The sequence below is a fragment of the Dendropsophus ebraccatus genome, chromosome 13 (genome assembly GCF_027789765.1).
Source record: "Dendropsophus ebraccatus isolate aDenEbr1 chromosome 13, aDenEbr1.pat, whole genome shotgun sequence".
NCBI lineage: Eukaryota > Metazoa > Chordata > Amphibia > Anura > Hylidae > Dendropsophus > Dendropsophus ebraccatus.
Window position 1 is genome coordinate 80,657,761 of NC_091466.1, and position 25,118 is coordinate 80,682,878.

General features: G+C 50.9%; 1 protein-coding gene across 4 annotated transcripts in view; it reads left to right on the forward strand.

Annotated features, from left to right (window-relative positions):
• STON2 (stonin 2) overlaps nucleotides 1-12,447 on the forward strand; it is a 48,784-nt gene extending 36,337 nt beyond the window's left edge. For all 4 annotated transcript variants that reach the window (XM_069951104.1, XM_069951105.1, XM_069951106.1 and 1 more), the window contains 3 exons: nucleotides 7,089-8,909; nucleotides 9,789-9,991; nucleotides 11,991-12,447. In XM_069951104.1, the coding sequence (XP_069807205.1) occupies nucleotides 7,089-8,909; nucleotides 9,789-9,991; nucleotides 11,991-12,074 (2,108 nt within the window). In that variant the 3' untranslated portion in view covers nucleotides 12,075-12,447. The remainder of the gene's footprint in view (nucleotides 1-7,088; nucleotides 8,910-9,788; nucleotides 9,992-11,990) is intronic.
• The last annotated feature ends 12,671 nt before the right edge of the window (nucleotides 12,448-25,118 follow it).

A 25,118-nucleotide genomic window follows, 5' to 3' on the forward strand; every position in this document is an offset into this window, starting at 1 on the left:
AGGCTGCCAGCTGTCCATCCTCTTCGCAGATCACCCCGACCCAGGATCCTTCACTAGCTGAGGCTGTATCACACAGGCTCAGCTTAGATACAGCAGACATGTCTTACAAATGATTACATTTACCCATCTGGATCCTTAGCAGTGTCACAAATGATAGCTTTAGATACACAGATAGGATTAGATAGTGATTCAGCAGACAGCATCACAGATTAGATACACAGCTGAGTAGACAATATAGCACATAGATACATAACTCATCAATGACCCATGAAACATTTTCATACTAAAAGTCCTAAAATAAAGTTAATAGTTGTTTTATCGTAATTTACATTGGTAGAAGCAGAACAAATAGAATCCATCACCTTCCTCCTCTGGCAGCAGACACTGTAGTCCTCTCCGCTATACTACCATGTCACTGCTCCTTCCTCCTCTGGCAGCAGACACTGTAGTCCTCTCCGCTATACTACCATGTCACTGCTCCTTCCTCCTCTGGCAGCAGACACTGTAGTCCTCTCCGCTATACTACCATGTCACGGCTCCTTCCTCCTCTGGCAGAAGACACTATAGTCCTATCCTCTATACTACCATGTCACTGCTCCTTCCTCCTCTGGCAGCAGACACTGTAGTCCTATCCACTATACTACCATGTCACGGCTCCTTCCTCCTCTGGCAGCAGACACTGTAGTCCTATCCACTATACTACCATGTCACGGCTCCTTCCTCCTCTGGCAGAAGACACTATAGTCCTATCCTCTATACTACCATGTCACTGCTCCTTCCTCCTCTTGCAGCAGACACTGTAGTCCTATCCACTATACTACCATGTCACGGCTCCTTCCTCCTCTGGCAGCAGACACTGTAGTCCTATCCACTATACTACCATGTCACGGCTCCTTCCTCCTCTGGCAGAAGACACTATAGTCCTATCCTCTATACTACCATGTCACTGCTCCTTCCTCCTCTGGCAGCAGACACTGTAGTCCTATCCACTATACTACCATGTCATGGCTCCTTCCTCCTCTGGCAGCAGACACTGTAGTCCTCTCTGCTATACTACCATGTCACTGTTCCCTTCTGCTCTGGCAGCAGACACTGTAGTCCTATCCACTGTACTACCATGTCACAGCTCCCTTCTCCTCTGGCAGCAGACACTGTAGTCCTCTCAGCTATACTACCATGTCACTGCTTCTTCCTCCTCTGGCAGCAGACACTGTAGTCCTCTCAACTATACTACCATGTCACAGCTTCTTCCTCCTCTGGCAGAAGACACTATAGTCCTATCCTCTATACCAGTGATTTTCAACCTTTTTTGAGCTGCGGCACACTTTTTATACTTAAAAAATCCCGGGGCACACCACCAACCAAAATGGCACAAAATGACACTAAAACAGTACATATTATACATATAGTTAATAATATAGATTCTAAATGTATTTATACTCACTCAGTGTGAAACCTGGGCCTGTTTTCTTCTCCCCCCTGTGCTTCTCTCCCGTGCTTCTCTCCACCATACTTCTCCCCTGTGCTTCTCTCCACCATACTTCTCCCCCCTGCTTCTCTCCTGTGCTTCTCTCCACCATACTTCTCCCCCCTGCTTCTCACCTGTGCTTCTCTCCCCCATGCTTCTCTCCACCATACTTCTCCCCCCTGCTTCTCTCCTGTACTTCTCTCCCCCATGTGTCTCTCCTTTACTTCTCTCCACCATACTTCTCCCCCCTGCTTCTCTCCTGTGCTTCTCTCCCCCATGCTTCTTTCCACCATACTTCTCCCCCCTGCTTCTCTCCTGTGCTTCTCTCCACCATACTTCTCCCCCTGCTTCTCTCCTGTGCTTCTCTCCCCCATGCTTCTCTCCTGTGCTTCTCTCCACCATACTTCTCCCCCCTGCTTCTCTCCTGTGCTTCTCTCCCCCCTGCTTCTCTCCTGTGCTTCTCTCCCCCATGCTTCTCTCCTGTGCTTCTCTCCACCATACTTCTCCCCCCTGCTTCTCTCCTGTGCTTCTCTCCCCCATGCTTCTCTCCTGTGCTTCTCTCCACCATGCTTCTCCCCCTGCTTCTCTCCCCCATGCTTCTCTCCTGTGATTCTCTCCACCATACTTCTCCCCCTGCTTCTCTCCCCCATGCTTCTCTCCTGTGATTCTCTCCACCATACTTCTCCCCCCTGCTTCTCTCCTGTGCTTCTCTCCACCATACTTCTCCCCCCTGCTTCTCTCCTGTGCTTCTCTCCTGTGCTTCTCTCAACCATGCTTCTCTCCTGTGCTTCTCTCCACCATACTTCTCCCCCCCATGCTTCTCTCCCGTGCCTCTCCCCACCATACTTCTCCCCCCTGCTTCTCTCCCCCATGCTTCTCTCCTGTGCTTCTCTCCACCATACTTCTCCCCCCTGCTTCTCTCCTGTGATTCTCTCCCCGATGCTTCTCTTCTGTGCTTCTCTCCACCATACTTCTCCCCCCTGCTTCTCTCCTGTGCTTCTCTCCCCCATGCTTCTCTCCTGTACTTCTCTCCACCATGCTTCTCCCCCATGCTTCTCTCCCCCATGCTTCTCTCCTGTGATTCTCTCCACCATACTTCTCCCCCCTGCTTCTCTCCTGTGCTTCTCTCCACCATACTTCTCCCCCCTGCTTCTCTCCTGTGCTTCTCTCCTGTGCTTCTCTCAACCATGCTTCTCTCCTGTGCTTCTCTCCACCATACTTCTCCCCCCCATGCTTCTCTCCCATGCCTCTCTCCACCATACTTCTCCCCCCTGCTTCTCTCCCCCATGCTTCTCTCCTGTGCTTCTCTCCACCATACTTCTCCCCCCTGCTTCTCTCCTGTGATTCTCTCCCCCATGCTTCTCTTCTGTGCTTCTCTCCACCATACTTCTCCCCCCTGCTTCTCTCCTGTGCTTCCTTCCACCATACTTCTCCTTCTGCTTCTCTCCTGTGCTTCTCTCCCCCATGCGTCTCTCCTGTGCTTCTCTCCACCATACTTATAATCCGCCACTGATCACTGCGCATTGCCGGGGAACAAAACACAGGGGCACCATAGTTTGGGGAACTTTCCCCGCGGCACACCCGACCATGTGTCGCGGCACACTGGTTGAAAATCACTGCTCTATACTACCATGTCACAGCTCCTTCCTTCTCTGGCAGCAGACACTGTAGTCTTCTCCGCTATACTACCATGTCACAGCTCCCTTCTCCTCTGGCAGCAGACACTGTAGTCCTCTCCGCTATACTACCATGTTACAGCTCCTTCCTCCTCTGGCAGCAGACACTGTAGTCCTCTCAGCTATACTACCATGTCACTGCTCCTTCCTCCTCTTGCAGCAGACACTGTAGTCCTATCCACTATACTACCATGTCACGGCTTCTTCCTCTGGAAGCAGACACTGTAGTCCTATCCACTATACTACCATGTCACTGCTCCCTTCTGCTCTGGCAGCAGACACTGTAGTCCTCTCCACTATACTACCATGTCATGGCTCCTTCCTTTTCTCGCAGCAGACACTGTAGTCCTATCCACTATACTACCATGTCACAGCTCCCTTCTCCTCTGGCAGCAGACACTGTAGTCCTATCCACTATACTACCATGTCACAGCTCCCTTCTCCTCTGGCAGCAGACACTGTAGTCCTATCCACTATACTACCATGTCACGGCTCCTTCCTCCTCTGGCAGCAGACACTGTAGTCCTCTCCACTATACTACCATGTCACGGCTCCTTCCTTCTCTGGCAGCAGACACTGTAGTCCTATCCACTATACTACCATGTCACAGCTCCTTCCTCCTCTGGCAGCAGACACTGTAGTCCTCTCCGCTATACTACCATGTCACAGCTCCTTCCTCCTCTGGCAACAGACACTGTAGTCCTCTCAGCTATACTACCATGTCACTGCTCCTTCCTCCTCTGGCAGAAGACACTATAGTCCTCTCCTCTATACTACCATGTCATGGCTCCTTCCTCCTCTGACAGCAGACACTGTAGTCCTATCCACTATACTACCATGTCACGGCTCCTTCCTCCTCTGGCAGCAGACACTGTAGTCCTCTCCACTATACTACCATGTCACGGCTCCTTCCTCCTCTGGCAGCAGACACTGTAGTCCTCTCCGCTATACTACCATGTCACGGCTCCTTCCTTCTCTGGCAGCAGACACTGTAGTCTTCTCCGCTATACTACCATGTCACAGCTCCCTTCTCCTCTGGCAGCAGACACTGTAGTCCTCTCCGCTATACTACCATGTTACAGCTCCTTCCTCCTCTGGCAGCAGACACTGTAGTCCTCTCAGCTATACTACCATGTCACTGCTCCTTCCTCCTCTGGCAGCAGACACTGTAGTCCTCTCCACTATACTACCATGTCACGGCTCCTTCCTTCTCTGGCAGCAGACACTGTAGTCCTCTCCACTATACTACCATGTCACGGCTCCTTCCTTCTCTGGCAGCAGACACTGTAGTCCTATCCCCTATACTACCATGTCATGGCTCCTTCCTCCTCTGGCAGCAGACACTGTAGTCCTCTCCACTATACTACCATGTCACGGCTCCTTCCTTCTCTGGCAGCAGACACTGTAGTCCTCTCAGCTATACTACCATGTCACTGCTCCTTCCTCCTCTGGCAGCAGACACTGTAGTCCTCTCCACTATACTACCATGTCACGGCTCCTTCCTTCTCTGGCAGCAGACACTGTAGTCCTCTCCACTATACTACCATGTCACGGCTCCTTCCTCCTCTGGCAGCAGACACTGTAGTCCTATCCACTATACTACCATGTCATGGCTCCTTCCTCCTCTGGCAGCAGACACTGTAGTCCTATCCACTATACTACCATGTCACGGCTCCTTCCTCCTCTGGCAGCAGACACTGTAGTCCTATCCACTATACTACCATGTCACGGCTCCTTACTCCTCTCAAGGGCGTAACTACCACTGTAGCAGCCATAGCGGCTGCTATGGGGCCCACCACATCAGGGGGCCCCAGTGCCCTCTCCTGCAATACGCTGGGCTCCCTAAGATGTCATCGTTTAGAGCACCAGGTTGCCAGGCTGCAAATGTCCCTTTAACTGCAAACACTCCTGACGAGCACTTGCAGTTAAGAATAGACTTGACAGCTTAGTGGTCAGTCGGGAAGGGGGGGCCCCAATCAAAAGTTTGCTATGGGGCCCAGCCATTTCTAGTTACGCCCCTGACTCCTCTGTTCCCATTCGCTCACATGAAGCAAAAATCTTAAAAAAAAGCAAAGACTAGAAGTAATCTCTGATAGACATAGTGAGGCTATTATGCAGTGGGGGGTGGAGGGGCTGCAGGATTAGTGAGACCCCCGCTCCTGATATTCACTCCTCATCTGTTTTCCAGTGATATATATACAGGAAACCACATGAGCGGTGTCTCTGCTCGTCCTTCTGGAGCCGACACCTCTGAGCAGCGCTGCGGCCTGGCCTGCCCTTATCTCAGCACACACTCCCCGCTCCGGTCACTGTCTCTTCCTGACCAAGGAAAGGTCACTGCTCCGGTTGTGTATGGAGACATCTGGGAACCAGTGCCGCGTCCTGTTTACCTCATCTCTATTTGACCAGTCAACTTCTTGTTCCAAAAATCGGAATATTCCAGAAAATATCAGTCCCAGCGTCTCCTCTCTGCTCCTCTATGTAGGACACATCTAGACCTATCGGTGCCTGGGAAAGCTTGGTGACACTCTTATGACTGCCCACTTGTCACTCTGCTTTTCCAGATTCTTGGTAAAAACTTCAGTCTACTTATAATGGAGCAGAAGTGTTATAACATAAATAGGGAAAGCCGGAGAACAACCCTTAAAGAAGCTGTCATGGCAGCCATATTGTGATGGCAGCCATATTGTAATGGCAGCCATATTGTGATGGCAGCCATATTGTAATGGCAACCATATTGTGAGCAGAGGGGACGTCTGCACTGACATACAGTACGTTACAATTCTCCTACCTGCAGCCACCTCTAGGTAAGCTCAGGAGCTGACTGTACACTGTCTCTACATGTAACGCCTGGAGTAGTGGATCCACTGGACCGGCACCAGCGATGGCACAAACCTCACCAGGGAGCGGAGTCTAAGGGGCCGCTGGTTTTCACCAGAGCCCGCCGCAAAGCGGGATGGACTTGCTGCGGCAGACGACCCCCAGGTCGCTACCCCTGGCTTGGTTGCTGGTGACGGCAGGCGAGGCGTGGCAGGAGTAGGTACTGACAGTGGCGTGTAGGCGTACCGCAGGTGACAGGCTGAACACAGGAACAGCAGTGAGACGGGAAGCAGGAACCAGGGACTAGGAGTAGGGACTGGGTAGCGGGCAGGAAACAGGAACAGGGACTAGGGACCAGGTAGCGGACAGGTATCAGGAACAACAGGGAGCTGGGCCAAACGCTATGGGAAGCATGTAGAGGCTCCAACACAGGGGACAGGGCATGCTGGGATTTATAGGGAGTGATTGGGTGCAACTACCAATTAGGGACGGACTGGCCCTTTAAATCTGAGACAGCCGGCGCGCGCGCGCCCGAGGAGGCGGGGACGCGCGCGCCGGCCGGCACAGACGGAAGGCGGAGCGGGACGAGGTGAGGCGCCCCCCGGGGCCGAACAGACCGCAGCGCCGGGTCCCTGCACCAGGACCCCGGCAGCTGCCTGAGCTAGATGGCGGTCGCGGCGGCGGCCCGGAGCACGGGACGCCGCCGCGGCCATGACACTACATAGAACTCTATGATAACACTGTATACAGCAGGCTCTAGAGCTCCACCTAGAGGTGGCTGCAGACAGGTTTTAATTGCAATTCTTTGTAAGGGATTTGGAGCTCTGAGAAAACAATGTAGCTTTGACCACTTCGGGGTTAATCTTTGGCATTATACAACAGAGGTAAAAGAAGAACATGGTGAAGAGGGGGGTAGTGTCTATATGTGCTTAGCGGTGGATGAACTGGGAAGAATGCACAATCACTGTTATAAATATCCCCTGGCACCCGCGCAGTCACAACAGCAGACATACTAGCAAGGTGCAGCGCTCTCTTTGTCTACGCCTTTCAACTACTCTACGCGGTTCGACTACTCTGGTATTATTCCTGTTAGGATTAACAATTGTATTGTCCTCTTCTTCCAGATAACTCATCTTTCCAGGAAGATGAAGACCTAGACATGGAATCTGTCAACTGGTCCAGCACAATCAATGGTCACCCAGCACCATGCACAAGGACTCGGTTCCCTAGTTGGGTCACCTTTGAAGATGAGGTCATCACACCGTCTCCTAAAGACTCTCCGCAGAAATCTGAACAGACTAAAAGCCCCCAATCCTCCTCTACGCCTGAGACCAACCTTAATAGTGTCAGAGCCTTGAAAAAGAGAGAGCGACCCAAGAGCTCACTAGTCGACCTCTCCAGAACCCCGAGACTTGATTTCTCCACTTTACACAGACAACTCTCACTGAATTCCACTCCTACCAAGGCCCCCAATCCATTCCTTGATGAGGCCTTAAAGGATGTCCAGCCTTCCCCGATCAACCCATTCAGCTCTTTTTTTGAGCAACAGGAGAGACGCTCTCAACACTCTTCAGTATCCAGTGGGCCGGGTTCAAGTCAAAGAAATTCCATCTCCATTCTTGCTGAGGAACTTGATACAGAACAGTTTGAAGACTACAGGAAGAAGGTCTTACAGGCAGATGTGGTGGAACAACTGAAGCAGATCCAGATTGAGGATCCAGATTCTCCTGGAAGCGCTTCTCTACCAGACGACCACTTGAAATTTGATGAGCCTATTGGTCCCCCTTTAACATTCATAAAGCCTCAGCCAAAAGAAGGATGGCCAATGCTCTTAAGAATTCCAGAGAAGAAAAACATCATGTCTTCAAGACACTGGGGTCCCATCTATGTGAAGGTGAACGAAGCTGGATTCCTGCAGCTCTTCTACGAGAGGGGTCTGGAAAAGCCATTTAGAGAATTTAAACTGGAGGTGAACCATGAGATCTCAGAACCGAAGCTCCAAAACTATGATGAAAATGGGAGGATTCACACCATCCGCATTGACCGGGTGTTATACAGGGAGAAACGCAAGTATCAGCCAATGCCGCTTGTCACTCACACTGCAGAGAGGGAGCAGATAGTAAAGCTGGGAACCACCGACTACTCAGACTTTATAAGCCTCATCTCAACCATCCAAGATGTTTTGTTCCACCTCCCGTCCACTGTGGACCTCAGCACCATGCACCAGAATTATATTGAGGAGGAGATCACTGTAGATGTTAAAGATGAATTCCGAGGAATTTTGGCCAAAGGGGACAACCAGCTTCTTCAACATTCTGTGGTCACACATGTCCATGTTCTCAGTTTCATCTCAGGGATGGCGGACTGCAGGATAGGACTCAATGATGTCCTCATCAAAGGCAATGAAGTTGTCTCTAGGCATGATATTATGCCAACCACAACCACCAAGTGGGTGAGACTACATGACTGCCATTTCCATTCATCAGTAGATGAGGAGGCATTCCACAGCTCCAGAACGATTGTGTTCACCTCACTTGATGCCTGTAGGTTTGAATTAATGAGGTTCCAGACTGTATTTTCTGAAAAGACTTTGCCCTTCACTCTGAGAACTGTGGCCTGTGTTCGTGGAGCAGAGGTTGAGCTGCAGAGCTGGGTGGTCATGTCTCCTGGCTTCTCTTCTAACAGGGATGTTTTATCCCAGGTTCCCTGCGAAAACATCACCATTCGACACCCAGTGCCACCAGATTGGGTGAACTATTTCCGAAGAGACAGTATGCTTGGGGAGAAGTCACTAAAGGCCAAAGTAAATAGAGAAGCCAGTTTTGGTTCCCCTAGCTTCTCTGGTTCAGAGCCGGCGATGAGAGTTACACTGGGAACAGCAAAATATGAACATGCCTATAATGCCATCGTATGGAGGATTAGCAGACTTCCTGATAAGAACTCAGGTGAGAAAAACCGTGCCTCACATACAGACGGTCACTCTTATTAGGTAACCAAAATCAAAAAGAATCAACCCAGTTTCTGTATGGTCAGTTCCAGATCTAGCTCTAGATATAGACTGCTTGAGTTAATGAAAATTCTTGCCAACTGGTGACTCTCAGTCATGATGTTTTTGGGTGGCTCTTTGGGGATGGTGGCGCAACGATTATTGGAGGTTGAAAGTTTTTAGATGACAGTGGCTTTCTGAAGTTAGTGAATATTAGGGTTGATGGCTTCTGTGGGTTGGTGGCATTCAGGAATTAACAGATTTTTGGGGTGGTTTTCTAGGGTTGAAGGCTTTTGGGAGTTGGTGGCCCTGGCAGGTTAACAGCTTTTAGAGGCGGTGGTTCTCTGAAGTTGGTGGCTGTTGGGGTTGATGACTCGAGAGGGTTGCTGACTTTCTGTAACTGGCTCTTGGAGGATGGGTCTTGGGGGCTGGTGGTTCGCTGTTGATGGCTGTTATGGGTTGTTGGCTCTTAGATCGGAGGCTCTGGCAGGTTAATGGCTTTTAGAGGTGCTGGTTCTCAGGAGGCGTTGTCCAGCTTGATAATTCTTGGTGTTTGGTGACTCTCTGTAGTTTTTATCTCTTCAGAGGTGGTAACTCCTGAGCCTTGTTGACTTTTTGTAATTGGCCTTGGGGGCAGGTGGCTGCAATTGGTGGTTGTCAAGGTTGATGGCTTTCAGGGGTTGGGTGCCCTTGGAGGTTGGCGATTGGTTTTGCAATAACACTGCCTATAGTTAAAAGTTAAAAAGGTATCTACACTTTTCATCTAGATGAAATGCAACAGGCGGCTCAGTAGACTAATAAGCCCAAATAATATCTAAAGAGGTTTCTTCTTACCTAGGATGGGGTCACCCCCACTGTTTTTACTGCCACCTGGAGTTGGGCTCAGACCGGGAAGTGCCCCCAGTATTCGCCAAGTATGTGGAGGTGGAATATTCAATGCCCGCAGCATCTGCTTCCAAGACAGCGGTGCGTTCCATCTCAGTAGAGGAAAGGACGGAACTTAAAAAATGGGTGAACTACTCCGCCCACTATTACTACAAGGTGAGAGGATGACACACACCATGACACCACATGACATGACACTACCATCACACTGTGACAACATTACACCACCATCACACTGTGACATCATGACACCACAATGACATGACACTACCATCATACTGTGACATCATGACACCACCATGACATGACACTACCATCATACTGTGACATCATGACACCACCATGACATGACACTACCATCACACTGTGACAACATGAGACCACCATGACATGACACTACCATCATACTGTGACATCATGACACCACCATGACATGACACTACCATCATACTGTGACATCATGACACCACCATGACATGACACTACCATCATACTGTGACATCATGACACCACCATGACATGACACTACCATCACACTGTGACAACATGAGACCACCATGACATGACACTACCATCATACTGTGACATCATGACACCACCATGACATGACACTACCATCATACTGTGACATCATGACACCACCATGACATGACACTACCATCACACTGTGACAACATGAGACCACCATGACATGACACTACCATCACACTGTGACAACATGAGACCACCATGACATGACACTACTATCATACTGTGACATCATGACACCACCATGACATGACACTACCATCACACTGTGACAACATGAGACCACCATGACATGACACTACTATCATACTGTGACATCATGAGACCACCATGACATGACACTACCATCACACTGTGACAACATGAGACCACCATGACATGACACTACCATCACACTGTGACAACATGAGACCACCATGACATGACACTACTATCATACTGTGACATCATGAGACCACCATGACATGACACTACCATCACACTGTGACAACATGAGACCACCATGACATGACACTACCATCACACTGTGACAACATGAGACCACCATGACATGACACTACCATTACACTGTGACACCATTACACCACCATCACACTGTGACATCATGACACCACCATGACATGACACCATCATTACACTGTGTATCACCATGACACCACCATGACATGACACTACCATCACACTGTGACACCATTACACCACCATGACATGACACTACCATCACACTGTGACACCACCATGACATGACACTACCATCACACTGTGACACCACCATGACATGACACTACCATCACACTGTGACACCACCATGACATGACACCACCATCACACTGTGACAACATGAGACCACCATGACATGACACTACCATCACACTGTGACACCACCGTGACATGACACTACCATCACACTGTGACACCACCATGACATGACACTACCATCACACTGTGACGCCACCATGACATGACACTACCATCACACTGTGACACCACCATGACATGACACTACCATCACACTGTGACACCACCATGACATGACACTACCATCACACTGTGACACCACCATGACATGACACCACCATCACACTGTGACACCACCGTGACATGACACTACCATCACACTGTGACACCACCATGACATGACACCACCATCACACTGTGACAACATGAGACCACCATGACATGACACTACCATCACACTGTGACACCACCGTGACATGACACTACCATCACACTGTGACACCACCATGACATGACACTACCATCACACTGTGACGCCACCATGACATGACACTACCATCACACTGTGACACCACCATGACATGACACTACCATCACACTGTGACGCCACCATGACATGACAATACCATCACACTGTGACACCACCATGACATGACACCACCATCACACTGTGACAACATGAGACCACCATGACATGACACTACCATGACACTGTGACACCACCGTGACATGACACTACCATCACACTGTGACACCACCATGTCTTATTGCTAATACTGACTAATGAAGACGACCAGGTCAGGTTTTGGGGCCACTACGGCCCCTCACACGTTGATTCCTCTATGGCATGGCCGCTGGTTTATGCCGATTCTTCTCTTTCTCTGACCAGGTGGAAATTGAGCAGAAAAAGACTCTGAACCCTGAAGTGGAGGAGGAGGCGGTGGAGAATCCTGCTGAATGTGTTGCCCAATAAACATCCAGGGAAATAAATCACTTACTGAAGAAGACTGGCAGCGAGATGACGGCGGGGCCCATGGCGGCCCAGTCCCCCCAGGAGGCAATGAGGAGCCTGGGGAAGCACACTTTAAACTGTCCCATCTTGGCTGCCAATTCCTAGACACTAACGCCAAAGGGACTTTGTAACATTAGAAGATAACTGCACTAGAGAAGGAAGCTGTAGAGGCCACTGGTAGAGGACCAAGGAGCGGGGAAGACTCTGAGAGCTGCACTATGGGGGGAGGAGCACACAGCTGCCGCTACTGCCCATACTATGTGACTGTCAGACGGAAGGTGGGGGGTGCGGCCGTGACAATGAAAAAAATCACCGTCCGGATGTTCATTAAATGGACCACAAGACGGACACTGTCTCCAGTGAATAAATACAGGGGAGGGGTAAAAACTGAGGGGGTAAATGCAGGGGAGGGGTGAATACAGGGGAGGGGCGAATACAGGAGAGGGGTGAATACAGGGGAGGGGTAAATGCAGGGGAGGGGCGAATACAGGGGAGGGGTAAATGCAGGGGAGGGGTGAATACAGGGGAGGGGTAAATACAGGTGAGGGGTAAATGCAGGGGAGGGGCGAATACAGGGGAGGGGTAAATACAGGTGAGGGGTAAATGCAGGGGAGGGGCGCATACAGGGGAGGGGTAAATGCAGGGGAGGGGTAAATGCAGGGGAGGGGTGAATACAGGGGAGGGGTAAATACAGGGGAGGGGTAAATGCAGGGGAGGGGTGAATACAGGGGAGGGGTAAATACAGGGGAGGGGTAAATACAGGGGAGGGGTAAATGCAGGGGAGGGGTGAATACAGGGGAGGGGTAAATACAGGGGAGGGGTAAATGCAGGGGAGGGGTGAATACAGGGGAGGGGTAAATGCAGGGGAGGGGTAAATGCAGGGGAGGGGTGAATACAGGGGAGGGGCGAATACAGGAGAGGGGTAAATGCAGGGGAGGGGCGAATACAGGGGAGGGGTAAATGCAGGAGAGGGGCGAATACAGGGGAGGGGTAAATGCAGGGGAGAGGTGAATACAGGGGAGGGGCGAATACAGGAGAGGGGTGAATACAGGGGAGGGGCGAAAACAGGAGAGGGGTAAATACAGGGGAGGGGTAAATGCAGGGGAGGGGCGAATACAAGGGAGGGGTAAATGCAGGAGAGAATACAGGGGAGGGGCGAATACAGGGGAGGGGTTAATACAGGGGCAGGTGAATCCAGAGCAGGGGTGAATACGGGAGATGGGTAAATACAGGGGCGGTCACATACAGGAGATATAAGGGGTATCAGCTGTAGATCAGGGTGTGGGCTGTTATGTGCTTTTACATCATACTTCAGCTGTAATGTCTTGTGCTCCAGTCGCCTCCAGAGCTGCACTCATACTTCAGCTGTCATGTCTAGTTCCGTCCCCGTATGCAGTATCAGGCCATTTTCCCACTGCGTAAGTTTCGTAATGATCATGGCCGTTATAACAATGGGCGTAATTAATACGGAACTTACATAGTGGTACCTTCTAAGGAATCCTGACAGAAGTGTATACACATGGGGGGAGATTTATGAAAGGGTGTAAATATACACCTGGTGTAAACTGCCCACAGCAGCCAATCACAGCTCCTCTTATATTTTACCAGAGCTGAAAGCTGAGCTGTGATTGGTTGCTGTGGGCAGTTTACACCAGGTGTATATTTACACCCTTTCATAAATCTCCCCCATAGTACATGTATACATACACATAGTATACGCTCCGGCCGGGATCCCTGGCGGCACCACAAAAAAATGACATATCAGTGAAAAGCGGCTCCGGCCGCACGCTCCATTGTGAGCAGCGGGGAATGCTGATGCGGCATCCGAATTCAGCGGCAGTGAAGATCAACCGGCCGTAACTGCAGTACCAGCCGGGATGAACTTCTCAGACACCGGCTGTTCCATGACCCGGCCGTGTCACGAAATGGCCGGTGTCTTACAGAGTGGGAACATGGCCTCAGTGTGGTTGTGAGAGCTCCACGCAGCATCTCTAGTGACCTTGTACCATGCATTGCCTTCTAGTGACAGAAAACCAGCAGCATTGTGAGCGCAGCTCTGGATGTGACGGATATAACTGGGTGTAACTCAGGGTTAGAATTGCTGCGTCTTCTCCTGGATTCTCCTTCCTTCTCCGCTCTGACGCGTTCCGGGTTCTCTCTGGAGGCCATGACGCAGCCCACCCCCCACCCCCTGGTCTAGTTCCCCCTGTTATGTAACTATAAGCCTACCCGGATAGTAATGAAGGTCTGTGTGACATATACCGCACTGGGGGCTGAGGAGTAACATATACTGCACTGGGGGCTGAGGAGTAACATATATTGCACTGGGGAGCTGAGGAGTAACATATACTGCACTGGGGGGGCTAAGGAGTGAAATATACCACACTGGGGGGGGGGGGGGCTGAGGAGGGACATATACCGCACTGGGGGGGCTGAGGAGTGACATATACCGCACTGGGGGGCTGAGGAGTGACATATACTGCACTGGGGGGCTGAGGAGAGACATATACCGCACTGGGGGGGCTGAGGAGTGAAATATACCACACTGGGGGGGCTGAGGAGGGACATATACTGCACTGGGGGGCTGAGGAGTGACATATACTGCACTGGGGGGGCTGAGGAGTGAAATATACCACACTGGGGGGGCTGAGGAGGGACATATACTGCACTGGGGGGGGGGGGCTGAGGAGGGACATATACTGCACTGGGGGCTGAGGAGTAACATATACTGCACTGGGGGGATGAGGAGGGGCATATACCACACTGGGGGGGGGGCTGAGGAGGGACATATACCACACTGGGGGGCTGAGGAGTGACATATACCGCACTGGGGGGGCTGAGGAGGGACATATACCGCACTGGGGGGGCTGAGGAGGGGCATATACCGCACTGGGGGGGCTGAGGAGTGACATATACCGCACTGGGGGGCTGAGGAGTGACATATACCGCACTGGGGGGGCTGAGGAGTGAAATATACCACACTGGGGGGGCTGAGGAGTGACATATACCGCACTGGGGGGGCTGAGGAGTGAAATATACTGCACTGGGGGGCTGAGGAGGGACATATACTGCACTGGGGGGCTGAGGAGTGACATATACTGCACTGGGGGGCTGAGGAGTGACATATACTGCACTGGGGGGCTGAGGAGTGACATATACCGCACTGGGGGGGCTGAGGAGGGACATATACTGCACTGGGGGGCTGAGGAGTGACATATACCGCACTGGGGGGCTGAGGAGTGACATATACCGCACTGGGGGGGCTGAGGAGTGACATATACTGCACTGGGGGGCTGAGGAGTGACATATACCGCACTGGGGGGGCTGAGGAGGGACATATACTGCACTGGGGGGCTGAGGAGTGACATATACTGCACTGGGGGGGCTGAGGAGGGACATATACTGCACTGGGGGGGCTGAGGAGGGACATATACCGCACTGGGGGGCTGAGGAGGGACATATACCGCACTGGGGGGATGAGGAGGGGCATATACCGCACTGGGGGGGCTGAGGAGGGACATATACCGCACTGGGGGGATGAGGAGGGACATATACCGCACTGGGGGGCTGAGGAGGGACATATACCGCACTGGGGGGGCTGAGGAGGGACATATACTGCACTGGGGGGGCTGAGGAGGGACATATACTGCACTGGGGGGCTGAGGAGTGACATATACTGCACTGGGGGGCTGAGGAGTGACATATACTGCACTGGGGGGCTGAGGAGTGACATATACCGCACTGGGGGGGCTGAGGAGTGACATATACCGCACTGGGGGGGGGGGGGGCTGAGGAGGGACATATACCGCACTGGGGGGGCTGAGGAGTGACATATACCGCACTGGGGGGGGGGGGGCTGAGGAGGGACATATACCGCACTGGGGGGGCTGAGGAGGGACATATACCGCACTGGGGGGGGGCTGAGGAGGGACATATACCGCACTGGGGGGGCAGAGGAGGGACATATACCGCACTGGGGGGCTGAGGAGTGAAATATACCGCACTGGGGGGCTGAGGAGGGACATATACCGCACTGGGGGGGCTGAGGAGGGACATATACCGCACTAGGGGGCTGAGGAGTGAAATATACCGCACTGGGGGGCTGAGGAGGGACATATACCGCACTGGGGGGCTGAGGAGTGAAATATACCGCACTGGGGGGGCTGAGGAGGGACATATACCGCACTGGGGGGCTGAGGAGGGACATATACCGCACTGGGGGGCTGAGGAGGGACATATACCGCACTGAGGGGGCTGAGTAGTGACATATACTGTACTGGGGGCTAAGAAGGGACATATACCGCACTGGGGGGGCTGAGGAGGGACATATACCGCACTGGGCGGGCTGAGGAGTGACATATACCGCACTGGAGGCTGAGGAGGGACATATACCGCACTGGAGGCTGAGGAGGGACATATACCGCACTGGGGGGCTGAGGAGTGACATATACCGCACTGGGGGCTGAGGAGTGACATATACCGCACTGGGGGGCTGAGGAGTGACATATACCGCACTGGGGGGCTGAGGAGTGACATATACCGCACTGGGGGGCTGAGGAGTGACATATACCGCACTGAGGGGGCTGAGGAGTGACATATACCGCACTGGGGGCTGAGGAGTGACATATACCGCACTGGGGGGGCTGAGGAGGGACATATACCGCACTGGGGGGATGAGGAGTGACATATACCGCACTGGGGGGCTGAGGAGGGACATATACCGCACTGGGGGGCTGAGGAGGGACATATACCGCACTGGGGGGCTGAGGAGGGACATATACCGCACTGGGGGGCTGAGGAGGGACATATACTGCACTGGGGGGCTGAGGAGGGACATATACCGCACTGGGGGGCTGAGGAGGGACATATACCGCACTGGGGGGATGAGGAGGGGCCCCACAATGTGCTCAGGGTTCAGCTTCCAGACCTTCTCCCCTCACTGTCTCCACATTCAGCAGATAGTGGGGTAAATACAGGAGTAGTCTGCCCCCAAGTGGTCACTGCTGAACATTACACATTGTCACTCACAGCAGGACTGTAACCCCTTCCTCACCTCCCCCCATAGAGACACAACCCAGCCCCCCCAGCCTGACTATCACCTGACTATAGCCTGGAGACTGATAGAGGAGTCTGGAGGAGAGGATAGAGAGGCATGGAGACTGATAGAGGAGTCTGGAGGAGAGGATAGAGAGGCATGGAGACTGATAGAGGAGTCTGGAGGGGATAGAGAGGCCTGGAGACTGATAGAGGAGTCTGGAGGAGGGGATAGAGAGGCCTGGAGACTGATAGAGGAGTCTGGAGGAGAGGATAGAGAGGCCTGGAGACTGATAGAGGAGTCTGGAGGAGAGGATAGAGAGGCCTGGAGACTGATAGAGGAGTCTGGAGGAGAGGATAGAGAGGCCTGGAGATTGGTAGAGGAGTCTGGAGGGGATAGAGAGGCCTGGAGACTGATAGAGGAGTCTGGAGGAGGGGATAGAGAGGCCTGGAGACTGATAGAGGAGTCTGGAGGAGGGGATAGAGAGGCCTGGAGACTGATAGAGGAGTCTGGAGGAGGGGATAGAGAGGCCTGGAGACTGATAGAGGAGTCTGGAGGAGGGGATAGAGAGGCCTGGAGACTGGTAGAGGAGTCTGGGAAGTATAGAGAGGCCTGGAGACTGATAGAGGAGTCAGGAGGAGATAGAGAGGCCACCAAGGCAACCAACCGGAGACAGAAGGAGAAGGTATAGTGCCCTGCCCCCATATACAACAGATCACAATATGACTGAAGAGAATGGACGACCATCACAGGTGACACACAGACCTTGCATGGCGTGAAGTCGGCCATGTTTAAACGTTTCATACACTGTATAACTATATCCTCCTCTCTGCTGCCACCATGTGATGTGATAGATGTACAACACACACTGTATATACTGTTCTCTGCTGCCACCATGTGATGAGATGGATGTACAGCACACACTGTAGATATATACTGCTCTCTGCTGCCACCATGTGATGAGATGGATGTACAGCACACACTGTAGATATATACTGCTCTCTGCTGCCACCATGTGATGAGATGGATGTACAGCACACACTGTATATACTGCTCTCTGCTGCCACCATGTGATCCGATGGATGTACAGCACACACTGTAGATATATACTGCTCTCTGCTGCCACCATGTGATGAGATGGATGTACAGCACACACTGTAGATATATACTGCTCTCTGCTGCCACCATGTGATGAGATGGATGTACAGCACACACTGTATATACTGCTCTCTGCTGCCACCATGTGATCCGATGGATGTACAGCACACACTGTATATACTGCTCTCTGCTGCCACCATGTGATGTGATGGATGTACAGCACACACTGTATATACTGCTCTCTGCTGCCACCATGTGATCCGATGGATGTACAGCACACACTGTATATACTGCTCTCTGCTGCCACCATGTGATGAGATGGATGTACAGCACACACTGTATATACTGCTCTCTGCTGCCACCATGTGATGTGATGGATGTACAGCACACACTGTATATACTGCTCTCTGCTGCCACCATGTGATCCGATGGATGTACAGCACACACTGTAGATATATACTGCTCTCTGCTGCCACCATGTGATGAGATGGATGTACAGCACACACTGTATATACTGCTCTCTGCTGCCACCATGTGATCCGATGGATGTACAGCACACACTGTAGATATATACTGCTCTCTGCTGCCACCATGTGATGAGATGGATGTACAGCACACACTGTATATACTGCTCTCTGCTGCCACCATGTGATGAGATGGATGTACAGCACACACTGTAGATATATACTGCTCTCTGCTGCCACCATGTGATGAGATGGATGTACAGCACACACTGTATATACTGCTCTCTGCTGCCACCATGTGATCCGATGGATGTACAGCACACACTGTAGATATATACTGCTCTCTGCTGCCACCATGTGATGAGATGGATGTACAGCACACACTGTAGATATATACTGCTCTCTGCTGCCACCATGTGATGAGATGGATGTACAGCACACACTGTATATACTGCTCTCTGCTGCCACCATGTGATCCGATGGATGTACAGCACACACTGTATATACTGCTCTCTGCTGCCACCATGTGATGTGATGGATGTACAGCACACACTGTATATACTGCTCTCTGCTGCCACCATGTGATCCGATGGATGTACAGCACACACTGTATATACTGCTCTCTGCTGCCACCATGTGATGAGATGGATGTACAGCACACACTGTATATACTGCTCTCTGCTGCCACCATGTGATGTGATGGATGTACAGCACACACTGTATATACTGCTCTCTGCTGCCACCATGTGATCCGATGGATGTACAGCACACACTGTATATACTGCTCTCTGCTGCCACCATGTGATGAGATGGATGTACAGCACACACTGTATATACTGCTCTCTGCTGCCACCATGTGATGTGATGGATGTACAGCACACTGCACAGTCTCAGGTTAAAGCGAAGTTGACATCATGTATATATACGTGCTGACAGTCAGTGTCGGACTGAGGTATCTGGGGCCCACCAGAGGAAATGATCCTGGGGGCCCACCAATAAACCACCAGTGAGAAACAAAATGTCAGTCAGTGTTTTTGCAGGTTCTAAAGCTGGGGGCCCCCCGGGGGATTCTCTGGTCCGACACTGCTGACAGTTATGAGTAGAGATAAGCGATTCTGTGTGATTCGTTAACAAATGTGCTAAACATGGCGGCTGTGATAGTGGACGCACATGTTTACTTACAGTACTGTCACTTGGCAGGCGCAAGGGATTATCCATAATCTCTTGCGGCCGTCCAATCACCTGCAAACCCCACTGTGATGACAGCACCTCCCCCTGTATATAGTGTGAGCCACGTCCAGGAGGGGGGCAGCCAGCTGTGTGTAGTGGAGAGACGGATGGCAGCAGGCACTGAGGGCAAGGCAGGGAGAGCAATAGAGAGAGATAAGGAGAGAGCAGAGTCCATTGTGGGTCCAGTTATCTCATCTGCTTACATCCGTGGCCTGTTCTATCTACTGAGGCACCAGTACTGGCACGATCTATATATATATATATATATATATATATAAAATATGTTGGGGATATATTGTAGACAAATCAGAAAACACGCAGCACTCAGGGAGTCAGGGCTTGCTGTGTGCCAGCCGTCCCACCTTGTTCCGCAGGTGTCTATGTAGATAAATGAAAACAACTGCAGCACTTCAGACTTCGTGAAAAACTCTTAGATGGTGTTTATTCCATACAAAAACACAGTGAACAAACTGCAACGTTTCGACGTCACAATGACGTCTTTCTCAAGCCAGTGTATTGTAGCTATAGATTGTATGGGTTGTTAGTGGGGAGGAATGAGTGTAGGGATAGATCGGAACCTGTGGTTAATAATGTTTTCCTAATTTTTATTATTTTGTTCCGTTAAGATATGGTAGGCTTATTTTTGTATTTAGTTATTATATATAGAAACATGGCCGGTCAGATGGATCCAGATCTCTATAGAGAAACATGGCCGGCCAGATGGATCCAGATCTCTATAGAGAAACATGGCCGGACAGATGGATCCAGATCTCTATAGAGAAACATGGCCGGACAGATGGATCCAGATCTCTATAGAGAAACATGGCCGGTCAGATGGATCCAGATCTCTATAGAGAAACATGGCCGGACAGATGGATCCAGATCTCTGTGGAGAAACATGGCCGGTCAGATGGATCCAGATCTCTATAGAAAAACATGGCCGGTCAGATGGATCCAGATCTCTGTGGGGAAACATGGCCGGTCAGATGGATCCAGATCTCTATAGAGAAACATGGCCGGTCAGATGGATCCAGATCTCTATAGAGAAACATGGATGGTCAGATAGATCCAGATCTCTATAGAGAAACATGGCCGGTCAGATGGATCCAGATCTCTGTGGGGAAACATGGCCGGTCAGATGGATCCAGATCTCTATAGAGAAACATGGCCGGTCAGATGGATCCAGATCTCTATAGAGAAACATGGCCGGTCAGATGGATCCAGATCTCTATAGAGAAACATGGCCGGTCAGATGGATCCAGATCTCTATAGAGAAACACGGCCAGTCAGATGGACCCAGATCTCTATAGAGAAACACGGCCGGCCAGATGGATCCAGATCTCTGTGGGGAAACATGGCCGGTCAGATGGATCCAGATCTCTATAGAGAAACATGGCCGGTCAGATGGATCCAGATCTCTATAGAGAAACATGGCCGGTCAGATGGATCCAGATCTCTATAGAGAAACATGGCCGGTCAGATGGATCCAGATCTCTATAGAGAAACATGGTCGGTCAGATGGATCCAGATCTCTATAGGGAAACATGGCCGGTCAGATGGATCCAGATCACTGTGAAGAAACATGGCCGGTCAGATGGATCCAGATCTCTGTGGAGAAACATGGCCGGTCAGATGGATCCAGATCTCTATAGAGAAACATGGCCAGTCAGATGGATCCAGATCTCTATAGAGAAACACGGCCGGTCAGATGGATCCAGATCTCTATAGAGAAACACGGCCGGTCAGATGGATCCAGATCTCTATAGAGAAACATGGCCGGTCAGATGGATCCAGATCTCTATAGAGAAACATGGCTGGTCAGATGGATCCAGATCTCTATAGAGAAACATGGCCGGTCAGATGGATCCAGATCTCTGTGGAGAAACATGGCCGGTCAGATGGATCCAGATCTCTATAGAGAAACATGGCCGGTCAGATGGATCCAGATCTCTATAGAGACACATGGCCGGTCAGATGGATCCAGATCTCTATAGAGACACATGGCCGGTCAGATGGATCCAGATCTCTGTGGAGAAACATGGCCGGACAGATGGATCCAGATCTCTATAGAGAAACATGGCCAGTCAGATGGATCCAGATCTCTATAGAGAAACATGGCCGGTCAGATGGATCCAGATCTCAATAGAGAAACATGGCCGGTCAGATGGATCCAGATCTCTATAGAGAAACATGGCCGGTCAGATGGATGCAGATCTCTATAGAGAAACATGGCCGGTCAGATGGATCCAGATCTCTATAGAGAAACATGGCCGGTCAGATGGATCCAGATCACTGTGAAGAAACATGGCCGGTCAGATGGATCCAGATCTCTATAGAGACACATGGCCGGTCAGATGGATCCAGATCACTGTGAAGAAACATGGCCGGTCAGATGGATCCAGATCTCTATAGAGACACATGGCCGGTCAGATGGATCCAGATCTCTGTGGAGAAACATGGCCGGTCAGATGGATCCAGATCTCTATAGAGAAACATGGCCGGTCAGATGGATCCAGATCTCTATAAAGAAACATGGCCGGTCAGATGGATCCAGATCTCTATAAAGAAACATGGCCGGTCAGATGGATCCAGATCTCTATAGAGAAACATGGCCGGTCAGATGGATCCAGATCTCTGTGGAGAAACATGGCCGGACAGATGGATCCAGATCTCTATAGAGAAACATGGCCAGTCAGATGGATCCAGATCTCTATAGAGAAACATGGCCAGTCAGATGGATCCAGATCTCTATAGAGAAACATGGCCGGTCAGATGGATCCAGATCTCTATAGAGAAACATGGCCAGTCAGATGGATCCAGATCTCTATAGAGAAACATGGCCGGTCAGATGGATCCAGATCTCTATAGAGAAACATGGCCTGTCAGATGGATCCAGATCTCTATAGAGAAACATGGCCGGTCAGATGGATCCAGATCTCTATAGAGAAACATGGCCGGTCAGATGGATCCAGATCTCTATAGAGAAACATGGCCTGTCAGATGGATCCAGATCTCTATAGAGAAACATGGCCGGTCAGATGGATCCAGATCTCTATAGAGAAACATGGCCGGTCAGATGGATCCAGATCTCTATAGAGACACATGGCTGGTCAAATGGATCCAGATCTCTATAGAGAAACATGGCCGGTCAGATGGATCCAGATCTCTATAGAGAAACACGGCCGGTCAGATGGATCCAGATCTCTATAGAGAAACACGGCCGGTCAGATGGATCCAGATCTCTATAGAGAAACATGGCCGGTCAGATGGATCCAGATCTCTATAGAGAAACATAGCCGGTCAGATGGATCCAGATCTCTATAGAGACACATGGCTGGTCAGATGGATCCAGATCTCTGTGGAGAAACATGGCCGGTCAGATGGATCCAGATCTCTATAGAGAAACATAGCCGGTCAGATGGATCCAGATCTCTATAAAGAAACATGGCCGGTCAGATGGATCCAGATCTCTGTGGAGAAACATGGCCGGACAGATGGATCCAGATCTCTATAAAGAAACATGGCCGGTCAGATGGATCCAGATCTCTGTGGAGAAACATGGCCGGTCAGATGGATCCAGATCTCTATAGAGAAACATGGCCGGTCAGATGGATCCAGATCTCTATAGAGAAACATGGCCGGTCAGATGGATCCAGATCTCTATAGAGAAACATGGCCGGTCAGATGGATCCAGATCTCTGTGGGGAAACATGGCCGGACAGATGGATCCAGATCTCTATAGAGAAACTTGGCCGGTCAGATGGATCCAGATCTCTATAGAGAAACATGGCCGGTCAGATGGATCCAGATCTCTATAGAGAAACATGGCCGGTCAGATGGATCCAGATCTCTATAGAGAAACACGGCCGGTCAGATGGATCCAGATCTCTATAGAGAAACATGGCCGGTCAGATGGATCCAGATCTCTGTGGGGAAACATGGCCGGTCAGATAGATCCAGATCTCTATAGAGAAACACGGCCGGTCAGATGGATCCAGATCTCTATAGAGAAACATGGCCGGTCAGATGGATCCAGATCTCTGTGAAGAAACATGGCCGGTCAGATGGATCCAGATCTCTATAGAGAAACATGGCCGGTCAGATGGATCGAGATCTCTATAGAGAAACATGGCCGGTCAGATGGATCCAGATGTCTATAGAGAAACATGGCCGGTCAGATGGATCCAGATCTCTATAGAGAAACATGGCCAGTCAGATGGATGCAGATCTCTGTGGAGAAACATGGCCGGTCAGATGGATCCAGATCTCTATAGAGAAACATGGCCTGTCAGATGGATCCAGATCTCTATAGAGAAACATGGCCGGTCAGATGGATCCAGATCTCTATAGAGAAACATGGCCGGTCAGATGGATCCAGATCTCTGTGGAGAAACATGGCCGGTCAGATGGATGCAGATCTCTATAGAGAAACATGGCCGGTCAGATGGATCCAGATCTCTATAGAGAAACATGGCCGGTCAGATGGATCGAGATCTCTATAGAGAAACATGGCCGGTCAGATGGATCCAGATCTCTGTGGAGAAACATGGCCGGTCAGATGGATGCAGATCTCTATAGAGAAACATGGCCGGTCAGATGGATCCAGATCTCTATAGAGAAACATGGCCGGTCAGATGGATCGAGATCTCTATAGAGAAACATGGCCGGTCAGATGGATCCAGATCTCTATAGAGAAACATGGCCAGTCAGATGGATGCAGATCTCTGTGGAGAAACATGGCCGGTCAGATGGATCCAGATCTCTATAGAGAAACATGGCCTGTCAGATGGATCCAGATCTCTATAGAGAAACATGGCCGGTCAGATGGATCCAGATCTCTATAGAGAAACATGGCCGGACAGATGGATCCAGATCTCTATAGAGAAACATGGCCGGTCAGATGGATCCAGATCTCTGTGGGGAAACATGGCCGGTCAGATGGATCCAGATCTCTATAGAGAAACATGGCCGGTCAGATGGATCCAGATCTCTATAGAGAAACATGGCCGGTCAGATGGATCCAGATCTCTATAGAGAAACATGGCCGGTCAGATGGATCCAGATCTCTATAGAGAAACATGGCCGGTCAGATGGATCCAGATCTCTGTGGAGAAACACGGCCGGTCAGATGGATCCAGATCTCTAAAGAGAAACATGGCCGGTCAGATGGATCCAGAT